The sequence below is a fragment of the Pseudophryne corroboree genome, chromosome 11 (genome assembly GCF_028390025.1).
Source record: "Pseudophryne corroboree isolate aPseCor3 chromosome 11, aPseCor3.hap2, whole genome shotgun sequence".
NCBI classification, from domain to species: domain Eukaryota; kingdom Metazoa; phylum Chordata; class Amphibia; order Anura; family Myobatrachidae; genus Pseudophryne; species Pseudophryne corroboree.
Genome location: NC_086454.1, coordinates 334,747,577 through 334,775,483, shown reverse-complemented (window position 1 = coordinate 334,775,483; position 27,907 = coordinate 334,747,577). Strand labels below are relative to the sequence as shown.

At 48.4% G+C, this 27,907-nt stretch overlaps 1 protein-coding gene across 2 annotated transcripts in view; it reads right to left on the bottom strand.

Moving 5' to 3' along the window:
- LCAT (lecithin-cholesterol acyltransferase) overlaps nt 1–27,907 on the bottom strand; it is a 94,871-nt gene that overhangs the window by 41,853 nt on the left and 25,111 nt on the right. For both annotated transcript variants that reach the window (XM_063946239.1, XM_063946240.1), the window contains exon 4: nt 6,209–6,324. In XM_063946239.1, the coding sequence (XP_063802309.1) occupies nt 6,209–6,324 (116 nt within the window). The remainder of the gene's footprint in view (nt 1–6,208; nt 6,325–27,907) is intronic.

Sequence of the window (27,907 nt, the reverse complement as noted above, 5' to 3'; positions counted from 1 at the left end):
GGCCGACACAAACACCGGGCCCATCTAGGAGTGGCACTGCAGTGTCACGCAGGATGGCCCTTCCAAAAAACCCTCCCCAAACAGCACATGACGCAAAGAAAAAAAGAGGCGCAATGAGGTAGCTGTGTGAGTAAGATTAGCGACCCTAGTTGCCGACACAAACACCGGGCCCATCTAGGAGTGGCACTGCAGTGTCACGCAGGATGTCCCTTCCAAAAAACCCTCCCCAAACAGCACATGACGCAAAGAAAAAAAGAGGCGCAATGAGGTAGCTGACTGTGTGAGTAAGATTAGCGACCCTAGTGGCCGACACAAACACCGGGCCCATTTAGGAGTGGCACTGCAGTGTCACGCAGGATGTCCCTTCCAAAAAACCCTCCCCAATCAGCACATGATGCAAAGAAAAAGAAAAGAAAAAAGAGGTGCAAGATGGAATTGTCCTTGGGCCCTCCCACCCACCCTTATGTTGTATAAACAAAACAGGACATGCACACTTTAACCAACCCATCATTTCAGTGACAGGGTCTGCCACACGACTGTGACTGATATGACGGGTTGGTTTGGACCCCCCCCCAAAAAGAAGCAATTAATCTCTCCTTGCACAAACTGGCTCTACAGAGGCAAGATGTCCACCTCATCATCACCCTCCGATATATCACCGTGTACATCCCCCTCCTCACAGATTATCAATTCGTCCCCACTGGAATCCACCATCTCAGCTCCCTGTGTACTTTGTGGAGGCAATTGCTGCTGGTCAATGTCTCCGCGGAGGAATTGATTATAATTCATTTTAATGAACATCATCTTCTCCACATTTTCTGGATGTAACCTCGTACGCCGATTGCTGACAAGGTGAGCGGCGGCACTAAACACTCTTTCGGAGTACACACTTGTGGGAGGGCAACTTAGGTAGAATAAAGCCAGTTTGTGCAAGGGCCTCCAAATTGCCTCTTTTTCCTGCCAGTATAAGTACGGACTGTGTGACGTGCCTACTTGGATGCGGTCACTCATATAATCCTCCACCATTCTATCAATGTTGAGAGAATCATATGCAGTGACAGTAGACGACATGTCCGTAATCGTTGTCAGGTCCTTCAGTCCGGACCAGATGTCAGCATCAGCAGTCGCTCCAGACTGCCCTGCATCACCGCCAGCGGGTGGGCTCGGAATTCTGAGCCTTTTCCTCGCACCCCCAGTTGCGGGAGAATGTGAAGGAGGAGATGTTGACAGGTCGCGTTCCGCTTGACTTGACAATTTTGTCACCAGCAGGTCTTTCAACCCCAGCAGACCTGTGTCTGCCGGAAAGAGAGATCCAAGGTAGGCTTTAAATCTAGGATCGAGCACGGTGGCCAAAATGTAGTGCTCTGATTTCAACAGATTGACCACCCGTGAATCCTTGTTAAGCGAATTAAGGGCTCCATCCACAAGTCCCACATGCCTAGCGGAATCGCTCCGTGTTAGCTCCTCCTTCAATGTCTCCAGCTTCTTCTGCAAAAGCCTGATGAGGGGAATGACCTGACTCAGGCTGGCAGTGTCTGAACTGACTTCACGTGTGGCAAGTTCAAAGGGCATCAGAACCTTGCACAACGTTGAAATCATTCTCCACTGCGCTTGAGACAGGTGCATTCCACCTACTATATCGTGCTCAATTGTATAGGCTTGAATGGCCTTTTGCTGCTCCTCCAACCTCTGAAGCATATAGAGGGTTGAATTCCACCTCGTTACCACTTCTTGCTTCAGATGATGGCAGGGCAGGTTCAGTAGTTTTTGGTGGTGCTCCAGTCTTCTGTACGTGGTGCCTGTACGCCGAAAGTGTCCCGCAATTCTTCTGGCCACCGACAGCATCTCTTGCACGCCCCTGTCGTTTTTTAAAAAATTCTGCACCACCAAATTCAAGGTATGTGCAAAACATGGGACGTGCTGGAATTTGCCCATATTTAATGCACACACAATATTGCTGGCGTTGTCCGATGCCACAAATCCACAGGAGAGTCCAATTGGGGTAAGCCATTCCGCGATGATCTTCCTCAGTTGCCGTAAGAGGTTTTCAGCTGTGTGCGTATTCTGGAAAGCGGTGATACAAAGCGTAGCCTGCCTAGGAAAGAGTTGGCGTTCGCGAGATGCTGCTACTGGTGCCGCCGCTGCTGTTCTTGCGGCGGGAGTCCATACATCTACCCAGTGGGCTGTCACAGTCATATAGTCCTGACCCTGCCCTGCTCCACTTGTCCACATGTCCGTGGTTAAGTGGACATTGGGTACAACTGCATTTTTTAGGACACTGGTGAGTCTTTTTCTGACGTCCGTGTACATTCTCGGTATCGCCTGCCTACAGAAGTGGAACCTAGATGGTATTTGGTAACGGGGGCACACTGCCTCAATAAATTGTCTAGTTCCCTGTGAACTAACGGCGGATACCGGACGCACGTCTAACACCAACATAGTTGTCAAGGCCTCAGTTATCCGCTTTGCAGCAGGATGACTGCTGTGATATTTCATCTTCCTCGCAAAGGACTGTTGGACAGTCAATTGCTTACTGGAAGTAGTACAAGTGGGCTTACGACTTCCCCTCTGGGATGACCATCGACTCCCAGCAGCAACAACAGCAGCGCCAGCAGCAGTAGGCGTTACACGCAAGGATGCATTGGAGGAATCCCAGGCAGGAGAGGACTCGTCAGAATTGCCAGTGACATGGCCTGCAGGACTATTGGCATTCCTGGGGAAGGAGGAAATTGACACTGAGGGAGTTGGTGGGGTGGTTTGCGTGAGCTTGGTTACAAGAGGAAGGGATTTACTGGTCAGTGGACTGCTTCCGCTGTCGCCCAAAGTTTTTGAACTTGTCACTGACTTATTATGAATGCGCTGCAGGTGACGTATAAGGGAGGATGTTCCGAGGTGGTTAACGTCCTTACCCCTACTTATTACAGCTTGACAAAGGCAACACACGGCTTGACACCTGTTGTCCGCTTTTCTGTTGAAATACCTCCACACTGAAGAGCTGATTTTTTTGGTATTTTCACCAGGCATGTCAACGGCCATATTCCTCCCACGGACAACAGGTGTCTCCCCGGGTGCCTGACTTAAACAAACCACCTCACCATCAGAATCCTCCTGGTCAATTTCCTCCCCAGCGCCAGCAACACCCATATCCTCCTCATCCTGGTGTACTTCAACATCTTCATCTTCAATCTGACTATCAGGAACTGGACTGCGGGTGCTCCTTCCAGCACTTGCAGGGGGCGTGCAAATGGTGGAAGGCGCATGCTCTTCACGTCCAGTGTTGGGAAGGTCAGGCATCGCAACCGACACAATTGGACTCTCCTTGTGGATTTGGGATTTCGAAGAACGCACAGTTCTTTGCGGTGCTTTTGCCAGCTTGAGTCTTTTCAGTTTTCTAGCGAGAGGCTGAGTGCTTCCATCCTCATGTGAAGCTGAACCACTAGCCATGAACATAGGCCAGGGCCTCAGCCGTTCCTTGCCACTCCGTGTGGTAAATGGCATATTGGCAAGTTTACGCTTCTCCTCCGACAATTTTATTTTAGGTTTTGGAGTCCTTTTTTTACTGATATTTGGTGTTTTGGATTTGACATGCTCTGTACTATGACATTGGGCATCGGCCTTGGCAGACGACGTTGCTGGCATTTCATCGTCTCGGCCATGACTAGTGGCAGCAGCTTCAGCACGAGGTGGAAGTGGATCTTGATCTTTCCCTAATTTTGGAACCTCAACATTTTTGTTCTCCATATTTTAATAGGCACAACTAAAAGGCACCTCAGGTAAACAATGGAGATGGATACTAGTATACAATTATGGACTGCCTGCCGAGTGCAGACACAGAGGTAGCCACAGCCGTGAACTACCGTACTGTACTGTGTCTGCTGCTAATATAGACTGGTTGATAAAGAGATGTCTATGTAACTATGTATGTATAAAGAAGAAAGAAAAAAAAACCAGGGTTAGGTGGTATACAATTATGGACGGACTGCCTGCCGAGTGCAGACACAGAGGTAGCCACAGCCGTGAACTACCGTACTGTACTGTGTCTGCTGCTAATATAGACTGGTTGATAAAGAGATGTCTATGTAACTATGTATGTATAAAGAAGAAAGAAAAAAAAACCACGGTTAGGTGGTATACAATTATGGACGGACTGCCTGCCGAGTGCAGACACAGAGGTAGCCACAGCCGTGAACTACCGTACTGTACTGTGTCTGCTGCTAATATAGACTGGTTGATAAAGAGATGTCGTAGTAGTATGTATGTATAAAGAAGAAAAAAAAACCACGGTTAGGTGGTATACAATTATGGACGGACTGCCTGCCGAGTGCAGACACAGAGGTAGCCACAGCCGTGAACTACCGTACTGTGTCTGCTGCGACTGGATGATAAATGATATAAAATATATATATATATCACTACTGCAGCCGGACAGGTATATATTATATATTATATAATGACGGACCTGCTGGACACTGTCTGTCAGCAGAATGAGTTTTATTTTTATAGAATAAAAAAAACAACAACACACAAGTGAAGTCACACGACGAGTGTTTAACTTTTTCAGGCAATCACAATATAAGTATACTACTAACTATACTGGTGGTCAGTGTGGTCAGGTCACTGGTCAGTCACACTGGCAGTGGCACTCCTGCAGCAAAAGTGTGCACTGTTTAATTTTAATATAATATTATGTACTCCTGGCTCCTGCTATAACCTATAACTGGCACTGCAGTGCTCCCCAGTCTCCCCCACAATTATAAGCTGTGTGAGCTGAGCAGTCAGACAGATATATAATATATATAGATGATGCAGCACACTGGGCTGAGCCTGAGCAGTGCACACAGATATGGTATGTGACTGAGTCACTGTGTGTATCGCTTTTTTCAGGCAGAGAACGGATATATTAAATAAACTGCACTGTCTGGTGGTCACTCACTATATAATATTATGTACTCCTGGCTCCTGCTATAACCTATAACTGGCACTGCAGTGCTCCCCAGTCTCCCCCACAATTATAAGCTGTGTGAGCTGAGCAGTCAGACAGATATATAATATATATAGATGATGCAGCACACTGGGCTGAGCCTGAGCAGTGCACACAGATATGGTATGTGACTGAGTCACTGTGTGTATCGCTTTTTTCAGGCAGAGAACGGATATATTAAATAAACTGCACTGTCTGGTGGTCACTCACTATATAATATTATGTACTCCTGGCTCCTGCTATAACCTATAACTGGCACTGCAGTGCTCCCCAGTCTCCCCCACAATTATAAGCTGTGTGAGCTGAGCAGTCAGACAGATATATAATATATATAGATGATGCAGCACACTGGGCTGAGCCTGAGCAGTGCACACAGATATGGTATGTGACTGAGTCACTGTGTGTATCGCTTTTTTCAGGCAGAGAACGGATATATTAAATAAACTGCACTGTCTGGTGGTCACTCACTAGTAAACTCTCTGCACTCTCTACACTTCTACAGTACTCCTCCTAGTCCTAAGCTCCAGTAAATCTCTCTCTCTTATAATCTAAATGGAGAGGACGCCAGCCACGTCCTCTCCCTATCAATCTCAATGCACGTGTGAAAATGGCGGCGACGCGCGGCTCCTTATATAGAATCCGAGTCTCGCAATAGAATCCGAGCCTCGCGAGAATCCGACAGCGTCATGATGACGTTCGGGCGCGCTCGGGTTAACCGAGCAAGGCGGGAAGATCCGAGTCGCTCGGACCCGTGAAAAAAAACATGAAGTTCGGGCGGGTTCGGATTCAGAGAAACCGAACCCGCTCATCTCTATACTCAACGACCATCTTTATCCTGCTAGTAAAGGCTCATCTCTCCATCTATGGCCACCAGCCTCTAGTAGTACGATGATCACTCCCTCAATACTTACATCTTAGCTGTATTATGTCTTGAGAATGTGTGGTGCTCTGTTACCTGTACTCTATTTCTGTTATTTATTTACTGTAATGCAATGTTTTGTCCCCTGTACTGTCCTTTGTACGGCGCTGCGAAACACATGTGGCGCCTTATACATAAAATGTAATAATAATAATAATACTGTGTGTGTATATTTACAATAAAGGGCATTTGCTATTTTACCTGAGTGATCATAAATCCATATCCTCACAGGGACCAGGGTCAGTGCAGAGTTACAGACAGAGGAATAGCTAGAAATGTAGGATGACAGTCATTCAACAATATATTACCAGCTAACTTGCTTTTATCCAGATATTCAACAGAAAATGTTTTTCCAAAGCCAGGGACGCGGACGTCAACACCCGGAGCATTCGTTGCCATTCTGGTGGTCTTGTTGTAGACAACTCTGTTAAGTGAATAAATTGCCTATCAGTATTCTCTCTGTGTAGGATGCTTTTGTCATTGCTCCTGCCATGCACACATTCCGACTAACGCTGAAACTTGTCACTGCTCCTACTATAAACACACTGCCTAACACTGCACTTGTCGCTGCTCCTACTACACACACACACACACACACACACACACACACACACACACACACACACACACACACTAAAGTTTCACTTGTCACTGCTCCTACTATAGACACACCACCTAACGTTTCACATGTCACTGCTCTTACTGTGCACACACCGCCTAACGTTTCACATGTTGCTGCTCTTACTGTGCACACACCGCCTAACGTTTCACATGTTGCTGCTCTTACTGTGCACACACACACCGCCTAACGTTTCACATGTCACTGCTCTTACTGTGCACACACCGCCTAACATTTCACATGTCACTGCTCTTACTGTGCACACACCGCCTAACGTTTCACATGTCACTGCTCTTACTGTGCACACACCGCCTAACATTTCACATGTCACTGCTCTTACTGTGCACACACCGCCTAACATTTCACATGTCACTGCTCTTACTATGCACACACCGCCTAACGTTTCACATGTCACTGCTCTTACTGTGCACACACCACCTAACAGGGGCGGATCCAGAACAAAATGACAGGGGGGGCACCACAATAGGGGAAGGAAGGGGGGGTTCGGCACATGCTCCTGTGAAAAGAGTGTGGCATTGTAACAAGGGGTTTGGCCTCACAGAGAATGCCATACCCATGCGTCACGCCCTCGTTTTCATCACGCTGGGGGCATGGAGTACTAGGGCAGTGGGTGACAGGATGAGAGTGCGGGGACGGTAAGTGAGCAGGGCCTGGTAGGGGACAGGGTGTGTGTGTGGGGATAGGGCAAGTGTGCGGGGACAGGCCTGGTACGGGACAGGGTGAGTGTGCGGGGACAGGCCTGGTAGGGGACAGGGCAAGTGTGTTTTTAGTTACAGCGTCCCTTTCTGTAATAATTTTTTTTATAGTCCCCATTTTTGTTGGAGTGGTCCAGTGTGTTTTTAATATAGTGCCCTCAGAATGACTTCACGCTGGGGGGGGCAAGTTCATTCTGACGGTGGACAGAGGGCATAGGCATAGGAACGGGGGGGGCAGATTGACCCCCCCCCCCACAAACGTGATGCGTCGCCCCTCTTCTGTAATACCCAGCTGTCTCCTCAATGGTGATGCATTACTACAGCCATGCCTCCTCCCAGTAATACATCACCAATTGAGAGACAGCCGGCTAGTACAGAAAGGGGCGACGCATCATGTTTGTGGGGGGGGGTCAATCTGCCCCCCCCCCGTTCCTACGCCTATGCCCTCTGTCCACTGTCCTGTTTTCAGCATCTACCTGTCCCCTTACGTCCACCCACCTCACAGCAGCAAAGCCTGCTTTCTTCTCCCAGATTCCCTGTCCCCTGTCAGGCTGTGGCATTGTCGCATCCTAATTACAGCAGATGTGCGACGTTGCCGGGAGCCGGGACTGGTGCTGCTGTAAGGGACACGGAGGCTATGCACGCTAATACCCCTTTTCCACTAACGAGCACGGGTCGCAGCCGGGAGCCTGACACAGGAGCTGCCCCCTGCTGCGACCCGTGCTCGGTCCCTTTCCCATTAGCAGTCACAACCCGGCAAATGCCGGGTTGGTGACGCTTCTAGTGACACGGCAGGGGCAGCGCAGGGAGATCACATGATCTCCCAGCGCCGCCTTCCCTATGCACTGTGAACGGGAGCCGTGTCACCTCGACACAGCTCCCGTTCACACTAGACAGCTAGCCGGGTTGAACACGTGTTCAACCCGGCTAGCTACCAGGGTAGGATTCCCGGATCACTTGATCCGAGTTTACCCTTTTCCACTTGCAAAAAACACGGGTAAATGCGCGCCCCCGTGCATTTGACCGTGTTTTTTGAGCGAGTGGAAAAGGGGTATTGACTACGCACCCTGTTACTGTATGGTATCAGTGGCAAACGCAGGATTTTCATGGGGGGGTCCGTACGTGTGTGTGTTTGTAATTGAGCAGCCAGCACACTGCACAAGGTGTGTGTGTGTATATATATATATATATATATATATATATATATGTATATGTAGCAATAGAGGAATAGGCGCCTTTGGGATGTATTTCCTCCCAATAATAAATAGGATTCAGCAGGAATCTCTAGACGTATATTAATATATGTTTGCTCAATATTTTAGAGCATAAAAATCACATTAACATGTTCCATATAAAATTTATTAAAACATAAAAACACAAGCAATGGTACAATGAATTAAGTATCCATCCTTAACAAATGACACCGAACAATTATACAGAGGACAAGTAGAATAACTTTTACAGACTCCTCCTTCTCCTTATAGCAAGTTTGGAGATTGGTGTGACAAATAGAAAAACCCAACGCGTTTCGTCTTGCTCAAAGACTTCATCAGGGGTATATCTCGAATGCTTGATAAAAATTGATAGACTGTCACATGAATTAACACATAGGCGTTCAGGATACTTGAATACTACCCACACATCAGTGGGATATATAGATGAAAAATAGATTGGGCCTTTTATTTCAAATGCTTGACTGACAAGTTCAAATACACAGGTCTAACAAGGGTTCATATAGATGTGTGACCCTCCAGCAGATCAGCAGTGTTCAGCTCAGTTCCACTGGAACTGAGCTGAACACTGCTGATCTGCTGGAGGGTCACACATCTATATGAACCCTTGTTAGACCTGTGTATTTGAACTTGTCAGTCAAGCATTTGAAATAAAAGGCCCAATCTATTTTTCATCTATATATCCCACTGATGTGTGGGTAGTATTCAAGTATCCTGAACGCCTATGTGTTAATTCATGTGACAGTCTATCAATTTTTATCAAGCATTCGAGATATACCCCTGATGAAGTCTTTGAGCAAGACGAAACGCGTTGGGTTTTTCTATTTGTCACACCAATCTCCAAACTTGCTATAAGGAGAAGGAGGAGTCTGTAAAAGTTATTCTACTTGTCCTCTGTATAATTGTTCGGTGTCATTTGTTAAGGATGGATACTTAATTCATTGTACCATTGCTTGTGTTTTTATGTTTTAATAAATTTTATATGGAACATGTTAATGTGATTTTTATGCTCTAAAATATTGAGCAAACATATATTAATATACGTCTAGAGATTCCTGCTGAATCCTATTTATTATTGGGAGGAAATACATCCCAAAGGCGCCTATTCCTCTATTGCTACATATTCCTATTTTTAGTCCCTCCTAACAAGGGACTTAGCGGAATTTGGGCAGCCATATCTAATTCCCCATTTTCTTGTTGTGCTAAAGCGCAGAGGGAGAGTATTTGTCTTTGTATATATATATATATATACACACTTACACACAGAACATCTGTACATAGACATACACACACATACTGTACACAGCATACATGCGTACACAGTTTACATGCACACATCATACACACACTCACACAGTATACATGCACACAGTACACATACATAATAACACGGTATACATGCAAACATACATACATAGTATGCATGCACATACATAGTATACATGCACACAGCATACTATACATACACACACTATACGTAACATATACACAGTATATATGCACACAGCATACACACACAGCATACTGTACATACATACACACACCCACAGCATATATGCACACACAGTACACATGCATAAAGCATATATACATAGTTACACACACACAGCATATATGCACACACAGTACACATGCATACAGCATATATACATAGTTACACACACACACACTATACATTTACATAGCAATACACACACTAATTAATAGTAAACTGAACCCCCTCCTCACCTTACATTACTGTGGGAGCCGAAGACAGCAGCCACTGCCTCACGTAGCTCTGTCTCATGGTCCCTTGAACTGCCTGAGAGGAGCTGCGCTTCCGCTGCAGCTCCCCCTACAGGCAGCCACCAGCGGCAGCAGCCAGGTTCTCACTGTCACTCGGACAGTGTAAGGAGCGTAAAAAGCTTCTCCTCGTTAAAAAAAAAAATGACAGGGGGGGCACGTGCCTGGGTGCCCCCCCCCTGGATCCGCCACTGCCACCTAACATTTCACATGTCACTGCTCTTACTGTGCACACACCGCCTAATGTTTCACACGTTGCTGCTCTTACTGTGCACACACCGCCTAACATTTCACTTGTCACTGCTCTTACTGTGCACACACCGCCTAACGTTTCACATGTTGCTGCTCTTACTGTGCACACACCGCCTAACGTTTCACATGTTGCTGCTCTTACTGTGCACACACCGCCTAACATTTCACTTGTCACTGCTCTTACTGTGCACACACCGCCTAACATTTCACATGTCGCTGCTCTTACTGTGCACACACCGCCTAACGTTTCACATGTCACTGCTCTTACTGTGCACACACCGCCTAACATTTCACATGTCACTGCTCTTACTGTGCACACACTGCCTAACATTTCACATGTCACTGCTCTTACTGTGCACACACCGCCTAACATTTCACATGTCACTGCTCTTACTGTGCACACACCGCCTAACATTTCACATGTCGCTGCTCTTACTGTGCACACACCGCCTAACATTTCACATGTTGCTGCTCTTACTGTGCACACACCGCCTAACATTTCACATGTTGCTGCTCTTACTGTGCACACACCACCTAACATTTCACATGTCGCTGCTCTTACTGTGCACACACCGCCTAACATTTCACATGTTGCTGCTCTTACTGTGCACACACCGCCTAACATTTCACATGTCGCTGCTCTTACTGTGCACACACCGCCTAACATTTCACATGTCACTGCTCTTACTGTGCACACACCGCCTAACATTTCACATGTCACTGCTCTTACTGTGCACACACCGCCTAACATTTCACATGTCACTGCTCTTACTGTGCACACACCGCCTAACATTTCACATGTCACTGCTCTTACTATGCACACACCGCCTAACATTTCACATGTCACTGCTCTTACTGTGCACACACCGCCTAACATTTCACATGTCACTGCTCTTACTGTGCACACACCGCCTAACATTTCACATGTCACTGCTCTTACTATGCACACACCGCCTAACATTTCACATGTCGCTGCTCTTACTGTGCACACACCACCTAACATTTCACATGTCGCTGCTCTTACTGTGCACACATCAACTAACATTTCACATGTCGCTGCTCTTACTATGCACACACCACCTAACATTTCACATGTCGCTGCTCTTACTATGCACACACCACCTAACATTTCACATGTCGCTGCTCTTACTATGCACACACCACCTAACATTTCACATGTCACTGCTCTTACTGTGCACACACCGCCTAACATTTCACATGTCACTGCTCTTACTGTGCACACACCACCTAACATTTCACATGTCACTGCTCTTACTGTGCACACACCGCCTAACATTTCACATGTCACTGCTCTTACTGTGCACACACCACCTAACATTTCACATGTCACTGCTCTTACTGTGCACACACCGCCTAACATTTCACATGTCACTGCTCTTACTGTGCACACACCGCCTAACGCTTCACATGTCACTGCTCTTACTGTGCACACACCGCCTAACATTTCACATGTTGCTGCTCTTACTGTGCACACACCACCTAACATTTCACATGTCACTGCTCTTACTGGGCACACACCGCCTAACGTTTCACATGTTGCTGCTCTTACTGTGCACACACCGCCTAACATTTCACTTGTCACTGCTCTTACTGTGCACACACCGCCTAACATTTCACATGTCACTGCTCTTACTGTGCACACACCGCCTAACGCTTCACATGTCACTGCTCTTACTGTGCACACACCGCCTAACATTTCACATGTTGCTGCTCTTACTGTGCACACACCGCCTAACGTTTCACATGTTGCTGCTCTTACTGGGCACACACCGCCTAACATTTCACTTGTCACTGCTCTTACTGTGCACACACCGCCTAACATTTCACATGTCACTGCTCTTACTGTGCACACACCGCCTAACATTTCACATGTCACTGCTCTTACTGGGCACACACCGCCTAACATTTCACTTGTCACTGCTCTTACTGTGCACACACCGCCTAACATTTCACATGTCACTGCTCTTACTGTGCACACACCGCCTAACATTTCACATGTCACTGCTCTTACTGTGCACACACCGCCTAACATTTCACATGTCACTGCTCTTACTGTGCACACACCGCCTAACATTTCACATGTCGCTGCTCTTACTGGGCACACACCGCCTAACATTTCACATGTCACTGCTCTTACTGTGCACACACCGCCTAACGTTTCACATGTCACTGCTCTTACTGTGCACACACCGCCTAACATTTCACATGTCACTGCTCTTACTGTGCACACACCGCCTAACGTTTCACATGTCGCTGTTCCCACTATGCACACATCAACTAACATTTCACATGTCACTGCTCTTACTGTGCACACACCGCCTAACATTTCACATGTCACTGCTCTTACTGTGCACACACCGCCTAACATTTCACATGTCACTGCTCTTACTGTGCACACACCGCCTAACATTTCACATGTTGCTGCTCTTACTGTGCACACACCGCCTAACGTTTCACATGTCGCTGTTCCCACTATGCACACATCAACTAACATTTCACATGTCACTGCTCTTACTGTGCACACACCGCCTAACGTTTCACATGTTGCTGCTCTTACTGTGCACACACCGCCTAACGTTTCACATGTTGCTGCTCTTACTGTGCACACACCGCCTAACATTTCACATGTCACTGCTCTGACTGTGCACACACCGCCTAACATTTCACATGTCATTGCTCTTACTGTGCACACACCGCCTAACGTTTCACATGTTGCTGCTCTTACTGTGCACACACCGCCTAACATTTCACATGTTGCTGCTCCTACTGTGCACACACTGCCTAACATTTCACATGTCGCTGCTCCTACTGGGCACACACCGCCTAACGTTTCACATGTCACTGCTCTTACTGTGCACACACCGCCTAACATTTCACATGTCACTGCTCTTACTGTGCACACACCGCCAAACATTTCACATGTCACTGCTCTTACTGTGCACACACCGTCCTAACGTTTCACATGTCGCTGCTCTTACTGTGCACACACCGCCTAACATTTCACATGTCACTGCTCTTACTGTGCACACACCGCCTAACGTTTCACATGTCACTGCTCTTACTGTGCACACACCGCCTAACATTTCACATGTCACTGCTCTTACTGTGCACACACCGCCTAACATTTCACATGTCACTGCTCTTACTGTGCACACACCGCCTAACATTTCACATGTCACTGCTCTTACTGTGCACACACCACCTAACATTTCACATGTCGCTGCTCTTACTGTGCACACACCGCCTAACATTTCACATGTTGCTGCTCTTACTGTGCACACACCGCCTAACATTTCACATGTCGCTGCTCTTACTGTGCACACACCGCCTAACATTTCACATGTCACTGCTCTTACTGTGCACACACCGCCTAACATTTCACATGTCACTGCTCTTACTGTGCACACACCGCCTAACATTTCACATGTCGCTGCTCTTACTGTGCACACACCGCCTAACATTTCACATGTCACTGCTCTTACTGTGCACACACCGCCTAACATTTCACATGTCACTGCTCTTACTGTGCACACACCATCTAACATTTCACTTGTCACTGCTCTTACTGTGCACACACCGCCTAACGTTTCACATGTTGCTGCTCTTACTGGGCACACACCGCCTAACATTTCACTTGTCACTGCTCTTACTGTGCACACACCGCCTAACATTTCACATGTCACTGCTCTTACTGTGCACACACCGCCTAACATTTCACATGTCACTGCTCTTACTGGGCACACACCGCCTAACATTTCACTTGTCACTGCTCTTACTGTGCACACACCGCCTAACATTTCACATGTCACTGCTCTTACTGTGCACACACCGCCTAACATTTCACATGTCACTGCTCTTACTGTGCACACACCGCCTAACATTTCACATGTCACTGCTCTTACTGTGCACACACCGCCTAACATTTCACATGTCACTGCTCTTACTGGGCACACACCGCCTAACATTTCACTTGTCACTGCTCTTACTGTGCACACACCGCCTAACATTTCACATGTCACTGCTCTTACTGTGCACACACCGCCTAACATTTCACATGTCACTGCTCTTACTGTGCACACACCGCCTAACATTTCACATGTCACTGCTCTTACTGTGCACACACCGCCTAACATTTCACATGTCGCTGCTCTTACTGGGCACACACCGCCTAACATTTCACTTGTCACTGCTCTTACTGTGCACACACCGCCTAACGTTTCACATGTCACTGCTCTTACTGTGCACACACCGCCTAACATTTCACATGTCACTGCTCTTACTGTGCACACACCGCCTAACGTTTCACATGTCGCTGTTCCCACTATGCACACACCGCCTAACGTTTCACATGTCACTGCTCTTACTGTGCACACACCGCCTAACATTTCACATGTCACTGCTCTTACTGTGCACACACCGCCTAACATTTCACATGTCACTGCTCTTACTGTGCACACACCGCCTAACATTTCACATGTCACTGCTCTTACTGTGCACACACCGCCTAACATTTCACATGTTGCTGCTCTTACTGTGCACACACCGCCTAACGTTTCACATGTCGCTGTTCCCACTATGCACACATCAACTAACATTTCACATGTCACTGCTCTTACTGTGCACACACCGCCTAACGTTTCACATGTTGCTGCTCTTACTGTGCACACACCGCCTAACGTTTCACATGTTGCTGCTCTTACTGTGCACACACCGCCTAACGTTTCACATGTTGCTGCTCTTACTGTGCACACACCGCCTAACATTTCACATGTTGCTGCTCCTACTGTGCACACACTGCCTAACATTTCACATGTCGCTGCTCTTACTGGGCACACACCGCCTAACATTTCACATGTCACTGCTCTTACTGTGCACACACCGCCTAACGTTTCACATGTTGCTGCTCTTACTGTGCACACACCGCCTAACATTTCACATGTTGCTGCTCCTACTGTGCACACACTGCCTAACATTTCACATGTCGCTGCTCCTACTGGGCACACACCGCCTAACGTTTCACATGTCACTGCTCTTACTGTGCACACACCGCCTAACATTTCACATGTTGCTGCTCTTACTGTGCACACACCGCCTAACATTTCACATGTCACTGCTCTTACTGTGGACACACCGCCTAACATTTCACATGTCACTGCTCTTACTGTGCACACACCACCTAACATTTCACATGTCACTGCTCTTACTGTGCACACACCGCCTAACGTTTCACATGTCACTGCTCTTACTGTGCACACACCGCCTAACGTTTCACATGTCGCTGTTCCCACTATGCACACATCAACTAACATTTCACATGTTGCTGCTCCTACTATGCACACACCGCCTAACATTTCACATGTCACTGCTCTTACTGTGCACACACCGCCTAACATTTCACATGTCACTGCTCCTACTATGCACACACCACCTAACATTTCACTTGTCACTGCTCCTACTATGCACACACCGCCTAACATTTCACATGTCACTGCTCTTACTGTGCACACACCGCCTAACATTTCACATGTTGCTGCTCTTACTGTGCACACACCGCCTAACATTTCACATGTCGCTGCTCTTACTGTGCACACACCGCCTAACGTTTCACATGTCACTGCTCTTACTGTGCACACACCACCTAACATTTCACATGTCACTGCTCTTACTGTGCACACACCGCCTAACGTTTCACATGTTGCTGCTCTTACTGTGCACACACCGCCTAACGTTTCACATGTTGCTGCTCTTACTGTGCACACACCGCCTAACATTTCACATGTTGCTGCTCCTACTGTGCACACACCACCTAACATTTCACATGTCACTGCTCTTACTGTGCACACACTGCCTAACATTTCACATGTCGCTGCTCCTACTGGGCACACACCGCCTAACGTTTCACATGTCGCTGCTCTTACTGGGCACACACCGCCTAACATTTCACATGTCACTGCTCTTACTGTGCACACACCGCCTAACGTTTCACATGTTGCTGCTCTTACTGTGCACACACCGCCTAACATTTCACATGTTGCTGCTCCTACTGTGCACACACTGCCTAACATTTCACATGTCGCTGATCCTACTGGGCACACACCGCCTAACGTTTCACATGTCACTGCTCTTACTGTGCACACACCGCCTAACATTTCACATGTCACTGGTCTTACTGTGCACACACCATCTAACATTTCACATGTCACTGCTCTTACTGTGCACACACCGCCTAACATTTCACATGTCACTGCTCTTACTGTGCACACACCATCTAACATTTCACATGTCACTGCTCTTACTGTGCACACACCATCTAACATTTCACATGTCACTGCTCTTACTGTGCACACACCGCCTAACATTTCACATGTTGCTGCTCTTACTGTGCACACACCATCTAACATTTCACATGTCACTGCTCTTACTGTGCACACACCGCCTAACATTTCACATGTCGCTGCTCTTACTGTGCACACACCGCCTAACATTTCACATGTCACTGCTCTTACTGTGCACACACCGCCTAACATTTCACATGTCACTGCTCTTACTGTGCACACACCATCTAACATTTCACATGTCACTGCTCTTACTGTGCACACACCATCTAACATTTCACATGTCACTGCTCTTACTGGGCACACACCGCTTAACATTTCACATGTCACTGCTCTTACTATGCACACACCGCCTAACATTTCACTTGTCACTGCTCTTACTATGCACACACCGCCTAACATTTCACATGTCACTGCTCTTACTGTGCACACACCGCCTAACGTTTCACATGTCACTGCTCTTACTGTGCACACACCATCTAACATTTCACATGTCACTGCTCTTACTGTGCACACACCGCCTAACATTTCACATGTCACTGCTCTTACTGTGCACACACCGCCTAACATTTCACATGTCACTGCTCTTACTGTGCACACACCGCCTAACATTTCACATGTCACTGCTCTTACTGTGCACACACCGCCTAACATTTCACTTGTTGCTGCTCTTACTGTGCACACACCGCCTAACATTTCAGATGTCACTGCTCTTACTGTGCACACACCGCCTAACATTTCACATGTCACTGCTCTTACTGTGCACACACCGCCTAACATTTCACATGTCACTGCTCTTACTGTGCACACACCGCCTAACATTTCACACGTTGCTGCTCTTACTGTGCACACACCACCTAACATTTCACATGTCACTGCTCTTACTGTGCACACACCACCTAACATTTCACATGTCACTGCTCTTACTGTGCACACACCACCTAACATTTCACATGTCACTGCTCTTACTGTGCACACACCACCTAACATTTCACATGTCACTGCTCTTACTGTGCACACACCACCTAACATTTCACATGTCACTGCTCTTACTGTGCACACACCACCTAACATTTCACATGTCACTGCTCTTACTGTGCACACACCACCTAACATTTCACATGTCACTGCTCTTACTGTGCACACACCGCCTAACATTTCACATGTCACTGCTCTTACTGTGCACACACCATCTAACATTTCACATGTCACTGCTCTTACTGTGCACACACCGCCTAACATTTCACATGTCACTGCTCTTACTGTGCACACACCGCCTAACATTTCAGATGTCACTGCTCTTACTGTGCACACACCGCCTAACATTTCACATGTCACTGCTCTTACTGTGCACACACCGCCTAACATTTCACATGTCACTGCTCTTACTGTGCACACACCATCTAACATTTCACATGTCACTGCTCTTACTGTGCACACACCGCCTAACATTTCACATGTCACTGCTCTTACTGTGCACACACCGCCTAACGTTTCACATGTTGCTGCTCTTACTGTGCACACACCGCCTAACATTTCAGATGTCACTGCTCTTACTGTGCACACACCGCCTAACATTTCACATGTCACTGCTCTTACTGTGCACACACCGCCTAACATTTCAGATGTCACTGCTCTTACTGTGCACACACCGCCTAACATTTCACATGTCACTGCTCTTACTGTGCACACACCGCCTAACATTTCACATGTCACTGCTCTTACTGTGCACACACCATCTAACATTTCACATGTCACTGCTCTTACTGTGCACACACCGCCTAACATTTCACATGTCACTGCTCTTACTGTGCACACACCGCCTAACATTTCACATGTCACTGCTCTTACTGTGCACACACCATCTAACATTTCACATGTCACTGCTCTTACTGTGCACACACCGCCTAACATTTCACATGTCACTGCTCTTACTGTGCACACACCGCCTAACATTTCACATGTCACTGCTCTTACTGTGCACACACCGCCTAACATTTCACATGTCACTGCTCTTACTGTGCACACACCGCCTAACATTTCACATGTCACTGCTCTTACTGTGCACACACCGCCTAACATTTCACATGTCACTGCTCTTACTATGCACACACCGCCTAACATTTCACATGTCACTGCTCTTACTGTGCACACACCGCCTAACATTTCACATGTCACTGCTCTTACTGTGCACACACCATCTAACATTTCACATGTCACTGCTCTTACTGTGCACACACCACCTAACATTTCACATGTCACTGCTCTTACTGTGCACACACCACCTAACATTTCACATGTCACTGCTCTTACTGTGCACACACCGCCTAACATTTCACATGTCACTGCTCTTACTGTGCACACACCATCTAACATTTCACATGTCACTGCTCTTACTGTGCACACACCGCCTAACATTTCACATGTCACTGCTCTTACTGGGCACACACCGCCTAACATTTCACATGTCACTGCTCTTACTGTGCACACACCGCCTAACGTTTCACATGTTGCTGCTCTTACTGTGCACACACCGCCTAACATTTCACATGTCACTGCTCTTACTGTGCACACACCACCTAACATTTCACATGTCGCTGCTCTTACTGTGCACACACCGCCTAACATTTCACATGTCACTGCTCTTACTGTGCACACACCACCTAACATTTCACTTGTCACTGCTCTTACTGTGCACACACCGCCTAACGTTTCACATGTCACTGCTCTTACTGTGCACACACCGCCTAACATTTCACTTGTCACTGCTCTTACTGTGCACACACCGCCTAACATTTCACATGTCGCTGCTCTTACTGTGCACACACCGCCTAACATTTCACATGTCACTGCTCTTACTGTGCACACACCGCCTAACGTTTCACATGTCACTGCTCTTACTGTGCACACACCGCCTAACGTTTCACATGTCACTGCTCTTACTGTGCACACACCGCCTAACATTTCACATGTCACTGCTCTTACTGTGCACACACCGCCTAACATTTCACATGTCACTGCTCTTACTGTGCACACACCGCCTAACATTTCACATGTCACTGCTCTTACTGTGCACACACCGCCTAACGTTTCACATGTCACTGCTCTTACTGTGCACACACCGCCTAACATTTCACATGTCACTGCTCTTACTGTGCACACACCGCCTAACGTTTCACATGTCACTGCTCTTACTGTGCACACACCGCCTAACGTTTCACATGTCACTGCTCTTACTGTGCACACACCGCCTTACATTTCACATGTCACTGCTCTTACTGTGCACACACCGCCTAACATTTCACATGTCACTGCTCTTACTGTGCACACACCACCTAACATTTCACATGTCACTGCTCTTACTGTGCACACACCATCTAACATTTCACATGTCACTGCTCTTACTATGCACACACCGCCTAACGTTTCACATGTCACTGCTCTTACTGTGCACACACCGCCTAACATTTCACATGTCACTGCTCTTACTATGCACACACCGCCTAACATTTCACATGTCACTGCTCTTACTGTGCACACACCACCTAACATTTCACATGTCACTGCTCTTACTGTGCACACACCGCCTAACATTTCACATGTCACTGCTCTTACTGTGCACACACCGCCTAACATTTCACATGTCACTGCTCCTACTGTGCACACACCGCCTAACGTTTCACATGTCACTGCTCTTACTGTGCACACACCGCCTAACATTTCACATGTCACTGCTCTTACTGTGCACACACCGCCTAACATTTCACATGTTGCTGCTCTTACTGTGCACACACCGCCTAACATTTCACATGTCACTGCTCTTACTGTGCACACACTGCCTAACATTTCACATGTCACTGCTCTTACTGTGCACACACCGCCTAACATTTCACATGTCACTGCTCTTACTGTGCACACACCGCCTAACGTTGCACTTATCACTACTCCTACTATAGACACACCGCCTAACGTTGCACTTATCACTACTCCTACTATACACACACCACCTAATGTTTCACTTGTCGCTGTTTCTACTATGAACACACACACACCGACTAATGTTTCATTTGTTGATTCTCCTACTATACACACACTGACTAAAGTTTTACTTGTAGCTGCTCCAACTAAGCTCCTAATGTGCACACACATGTATGGATTACCCAGGTGGTTATGAGAAATGAATGGGCTATTTACCTGGATGGTCAGGAGAAAAGAATGGGCTGTGGGTTGTGATGTAACAGCGCTGATACCAGTGTGGGAGACCCAGAGACTTTCCTCAGGAGACCAGGAAGGGAGCGGCATGTGCAGCTCTCACCATCTGCTTGTGGTGTAACAGCGCTGATACCAGTGTGGGAGACCCAGAGACTTTCCTCAGGAGACCAGGAAGGGAGCAGCATGTGCAGCTCTCACCATCTGCTTGTGGTGTAACAGCGCTGATACCAGTGTGGGAGACCCAGAGACTTTCCTCAGGAGACCAGGAAGGGAGCAGCATGTGCAGCTCTCACCATCTGCTTGTGGTGTAACAGCGCTGATACCAGTGTGGGAGACCCAGAGACTTTCCTCAGGAGACCAGGAAGGGAGCGGCATGTGCAGCTCTCACCATCTGCTTGTGGTGTAACAGCGCTGATACCAGTGTGGGAGACCCAGAGACTTTCCTCAGGAGACCAGGAAGGGAGCAGCACGTGCAGCCCTCACCATCTGCTTGTGGTGTAACAGCGCTGATACCAGTGTGGGAGACCCAGAGACTTTCCTCAGGAGACCAGGAAGGGAGCAGCATGTGCAGCTCTCACCATCTGCTTGTGGTGTAACAGCGCTGATACCAGTGTGGGAGACCCAGAGACTTTCCTCAGGAGACCAGGAAGGGAGCAGCATGTGCAGCTCTCACCATCTGCTTGTGGTGTAACAGCGCTGATACCAGTGTGGGAGACCCAGAGACTTTCCTCAGGAGACCAGGAAGGGAGCTGCATGTGCATCTCTCACCATCTGCTTGTGGTGTAACAGCGCTGATACCAGTGTGGGAGACCCAGAGACTTTCCTCAGGAGACCAGGAAGGGAGCAGCGCGTGCAGCTCTCACCATCTGCTTGTGGTGTAACAGCGCTGATACCAGTGTGGGAGACCCAGAGACTTTCCTCAGGAGACCAGGAAGGGAGCAGCACGTGCAGCTCTCACCATCTGCTTGTGGTGTAACAGCGCTGGTACCAGTGTGGGAGACCCAGAGACTTTCCTCAGGAGACCAGGAAGGGAGCAGCATGTGCAGCTCTCACCATCTGCTTGTGGTGTAACAGCGCTGATACCAGTGTGGGAGACCCAGAGACTTTCCTCAGGAGACCAGGAAGGGAGCAGCATGTGTAGCTCTCACCATCTGCTTGTGGTGTAACAGTGCTGATAGCAGTGTGGGAGACCCAGAGACTTTCCTCAGGAGACCAGGAAGGGAGCAGCATGTGCAGCTCTCACCATCTGCTTGTGGTGTAACAGCGCTGATACCAGTGTGGGAGACCCAGAGACTTTCCTCAGGAGACCAGGAAGGGAGCAGCATGTGCAGCTCTCACCATCTGCTTGTGGTGTAACAGCGCTGATACCAGTGTGGGAGACCCAGAGACTTTCCTCAGGAGACCAGGAAGGGAGCAGCATGTGCAGCTCTCACCATCTGCTTGTGGTGTAACAGCGCTGATACCAGTGTGGGAGACCCAGAGACTTTCCTCAGGAGACCAGGAAGGGAGCAGCATGTGCAGCTCTCACCATCTGCTTGTGGTGTAACAGCGCTGATACCAGTGTGGGAGACCCAGAGACTTTCCTCAGGAGACCAGGAAGGGAGCAGCATGTGCATCTCTCACCATCTGCTTGTGGTGTAACAGCGCTGGTACCAGTGTGGGAGACATAGGCGTGCGCACGGGGGGTGCCCGGTGCGCACAGGCACCCCCTTATGTCCGGCACCCCCGCACTGCACGCCTGCAATCTGAACATTGATGTCTGCTTTAGTACCCGATGGTTGGCGCCGCGTGCGGCTCTGCACTCGCACATCTGAGCAGAGCCGCTTGCGGTAGCGCCGGTGAGGGTACAATGCGGCGCCGGCACAGCTGATGGGGCAGTCAGTGTATGATGCCCCTAACAAATATGGCGGCCGCTCCGGGAGGAGGGCTGCTGCGCATGCCCGGCTGCAGCAGCTCCTCCTCCCATGTTCCTTTGCGGAGTTGGTCAGACTCCGGGGCACTGCGCCACCACTGAGCCAGGACCATGCTAGCCGCCACCACAAAGTGCAGGGGCAGAGCAGCATATGAAGCAGTGTATTTTTAATAAAAGTAAGGCATTTCACCTGTATTCAAATGTGTCTGGGCACGTATATGTATATATATATATATATATATATATGTGTATGTATATATATATATATATATATATATATATACATAATTATATATATACATATATATATATATACATATATGTGTATGTATATATATATATATATAAGCAGCGAACAGCGGCACTCCTAACGGACTTGTAAATGAGACAAGACACTTAGGTCTGATAGCGAAGTTTTGGATTTGACTCCATCCTCAGGCTACTGGTAAAGATGCACCTGTAGCCTGAGGACGAAGTAAAATCCGAAACTTCGCTATCAGACCTACTGTAGGTGTCTTGTCTCATTTACAAGTCCGTTAGGAGTGCCGCTGTTCGCTGTTTCTGTATCCAATTGTTAGCTGTGCACCACAACATTTATCTGGGAATACTGATTTGGAGTGCCTACTGATTTGGAGGATATATATATATATAATGTGTTTGTGTGTAACTATATATATATTTTCCATGGTCTAAATAAAATGACCTGATTCTTCATATTGATGAGACTGTTTGAGTGCCGCCGTAAATCTACGCTGTATACCTGTGACCTAGAGTCACCCGGAGGGCACCGCAGCAGCTAAACTCCAGGCTCAAAGGAGTGCCGGGCTTCCCATAACCTGTATATATATATATATATATATATTGGCTGATTGGCTGCCGGGTCCGCGGCAGATTTGAAATAGTAGCGCCGGGTCATAGGAGCCAGTGCAGTGCCGCACCACCAAAGGCCGCCGACCACAGCCTCCTCCGTCCTCCTCCGTTGCACTGCCACCGCCCTCTGCCTCCTCCTCCACTGCACCACCGCTGCCCTCAGCCTCCTCTGCCGTCCTCAATCCTTCTCTGCACCATCTCCAAGGCCTCATACTGTGTGGTATAATGTGAATTTCGGCTCATACCGTGTGCTATAATGTGAATTTCGTCTCATTCTGTGTGGTATAATGTGAATTTTGGCTCATTCCGTGTGCTATAATGTGAATTTCGGCTCATTCAGTGTGCAACAATGTGAATTTGGCTCATACTGTGTGCTATAATGTGAATTTCGGCTCATATTGTGTGGTATAGTGTGAATTTCGTCTCATTCCGTGTGCTATAATGTGAATTTCGTCGCATTCCGAGTGCTATAATGTGAATTTTGGCTCATATTGTGTGGTATAATGTGAATTTTGGCTTATTCCGAGTGCTATAATGTGAATTTCGGCTCATTCAGTGTGCTATAATGTGAATTTTGGCTCATATTGTGTGGTATAATATGAATTTTGGCTCATTCCATGTGGTATAATGTGAATTTCGGCTCATACCGTGTGCTATAATGTGAATTTCGGCTCATACCGTGTGCTATAATGTGAATTTCGGCTCATACCGTGTGCTATAATGTGAATTTTGGCTCATACTGTGTGGTATAATGTGAATTTCGGCTCATACCGTGTGCTATAATGTGAATTTCAGCTCATACTGTGTGGTATAATGTGAATTTCGGCTCATACTGTGTGGTATAATGTGAATTTCTGCTCATACTGTGTGGTATAATGTGAATTTCGGCTCATACCGTATGCTATAATGTGAATTTCGGCTCATACTGTGTGGTATAATGTGAATTTCGGCTCATACTGTGTGGTATAATGTGAACTTCAGCTCATACCGTGTGCTATAAAGTGAAAGGGGCACCAGTACTAGATAGTATAAGAGGTCCTACTATTGTGATGCATAATGTGTATAATGGGTATGTAATGTGGCAAACTATACTGAAGGACACGTCCCCTTTTGAGTGGTCATTCCTTCACTTTTCCATACCCCACTTTACAATTTCCACTTCGACCACTGTATGTATGTATGTATGTATGTATGTGTATATATATATATATATATATATATATATATACTCACACACTCTAGCCCAGTAGGCGATGCTAGTCACGCCACTCCAGTCGTGCACCCCCTAATAAAATGTGCTGCGCACGCCTATGGTGGGAGACCCAGAGACTTTCCTCGGGAGACCGGGAAGGGAGCAGCATGTGCAGCCCTCACCATCTGCTTGTGGTGTAACAGCGCTGATACCAGTGTGGGAGACCTAGAGACTTTCCTCAGGAGACCAGGAAGGGAGCGGCATGTGCAGCTCTCACCATCTGCTTGTGGTGTAACAGCGCTGATACCAGTGTGGGAGACCCAGAGACTTTCCTCAGGAGACCAGGAAGGAAGCAGCATGTGCAGCTCTCACCATCTGCTTGTGGTGTAACAGCGCTGATACCAGTGTGGGAGACCCAGAGACTTTCCTCAGGAGACCAGGAAGGGAGCAGCACGTGCAGCCCTCACCATCTGCTTATGGTGTAACAGCGCTGATACCAGTGTGGGAGACCCAGAGACTTTCCTCAGGAGACCAGGAAGGGAGCAGCATGTGCAGCTCTAACCATCTGCTTGTGGTGTAACAGCGCTGATACCAGTGTGGGAGACCCAGAGACTTTCCTCAGGAGACCAGGAAGGGAGCAGCATGTGCAGCTCTCACCATCTGCTTGTGGTGTAACAGCGCTGATACCAGTGTGGGAGACCCAGAGACTTTCCTCAGGAGACCAGGAAGGGAGCGGCATGTGCAGCTCTCACCATCTGCTTGTGGTATAACAGTGCTGATACCAGTGTGGGAGACCCAGAGACTTTCCTCAGGAGACCAGGAAGGGAGCGGCATGTGCAGCTCTCACCATCTGCTTGTGGTGTAACAGCGCTGATACCGGTGTGGGAGACCCAGAGACTTTCCTCAGGAGACCAGGAAGGGAGCAGCACGTGCAGCTCTCACCATCTGCTTGTGGTGTAACAGCGCTGATACCAGTGTGGGAGACCCAGAGACTTTCCTCAGGAGACCAGGAAGGGAGCAGCACGTGCAGCTCTCACCATCTGCTTGTGGTGTAACAGCGCTGATACCAGTGTGGGAGACCCAGAGACTTTCCTCAGGAGACCAGGAAGGAAGCAGCATGTGCAGCTCTCACCATCTGCTAGTGGTGTAACAGCGCTGATACCAGTGTGGGAGACCCAGAAACTTTCCTCAGGAGACCAGGAAGGGAGCAGCATGTGCAGCCCTCACCATCTGCTTGTGGTGTAACAGCGCTGATACCAGTGTGGGAGACCCAGAGACTTTCCTCAGGAGACCAGGAAGGGAGCAGCATGTGCAGCTCTCACCATCTGCTTGTGGTGTAACAGCGCTGATACCAGTGTGGGAGACCCAGAGACTTTCCTCAGGAGACCAGGAAGGGAGCAGCATGTGCAGCTCTCACCATCTGCTTGTGGTGTAACAGCGCTGATACCAGTGTGGGAGACCCAGAGACTTTCCTCAGGAGACCAGGAAGGGAGCGGCAGGTGCCGCCCTCACCATCTGCTTGTGGTGTAACAGCGCTGATACCAGTGTGGGAGACCCAGAGACTTTCCTCAGGAGACCAGGAAGGGAGCAGCATGTGCAGCTCTCACCATCTGCTTGTGGTGTAACAGCGCTGATACCAGTGTGGGAGACCCAGAGACTTTCCTCAGGAGACCAGGAAGGGAGCAGCGCGTGCAGCTCTCACCATCTGCTTGTGGTGTAACAGCGCTGATACCAGTGTGGGAGACCCAGAGACTTTCCTCAGGAGACCAGGAAGGGAGCAGCACGTGCATCCCTCACCATCTGCTTGTGGTGTAACAGCGCTGGTACCAGTGTGGGAGACCCAGAGACTTTCCTCAGGAGACCAGGAAGGGAGCAGCACGTGCAGCTCTCACCATCTGCTTGTGGTGTAACAGCGCTGATACCAGTGTGGGAGACCCAGAGACTTTCCTCAGGAGACCAGGAAGGGAGCAGCACGTGCAGCTCTCACCATCTGCTTGTGGTGTAACAGCGCTGATACCAGTGTGGGAGACCCAGAGACTTTCCTCAGGAGACCAGGAAGGGAGCAGCACGTGCATCCCTCACCATCTGCTTGTGGTGTAACAGCGCTGATACCAGTGTGGGAGACCCAGAGACTTTCCTCAGGAGACCAGGAAGGGAGCAGCATGTGCAGCCCTCACCATCTGCTTGTGGTGTAACAGCGCTGATACCAGTGTGGGAGACCCAGAGACTTTCCTCAGGAGACCAGGAAGGGAGCAGCATGTGCAGCCCTCACCATCTGCTTGTGGTGTAACAGCGCTGATACCAGTGTGGGAGACCCAGAGACTTTCCTCAGGAGACCAGGAAGGGAGCAGCACACGCAGCTCTCACCATCTGCTTGTGGTGTAACAGCGCTGGTACCAGTGTGGGAGACCCAGAGACTTTCCTCAGGAGACCAGGAAGGGAGCAGCATGTGCAGCTCTCACCATCTGCTTGTGGTGTAACAGCGCTGGTACCAGTGTGGGAGACCCAGAGACTTTCCTCAGGAGACCAGGAAGGGAGCAGCATGTGCAGCTCTCACCATCTGCTTGTGGTGTAACAGCGCTGATACCAGTGTGGGAGACCCAGAGACTTTCCTCAGGAGACCAGGAAGGGAGCAGCATGTGCAGCTCTAACCATCTGCTTGTGGTGTAACAGCGCTGATACCAGTGTGGGAGACCCAGAGACTTTCCTCAGGAGACCAGGAAGGGAGCAGCATGTGCAGCTCTCACCATCTGCTTGTGGTGTAACAGCGCTGATACCAGTGTGGGAGACCCAGAGACTTTCCTCAGGAGACCAGGAAGGGAGCAGCATGTGCAGCCCTCACCATCTGCTTGTGGTGTAACAGC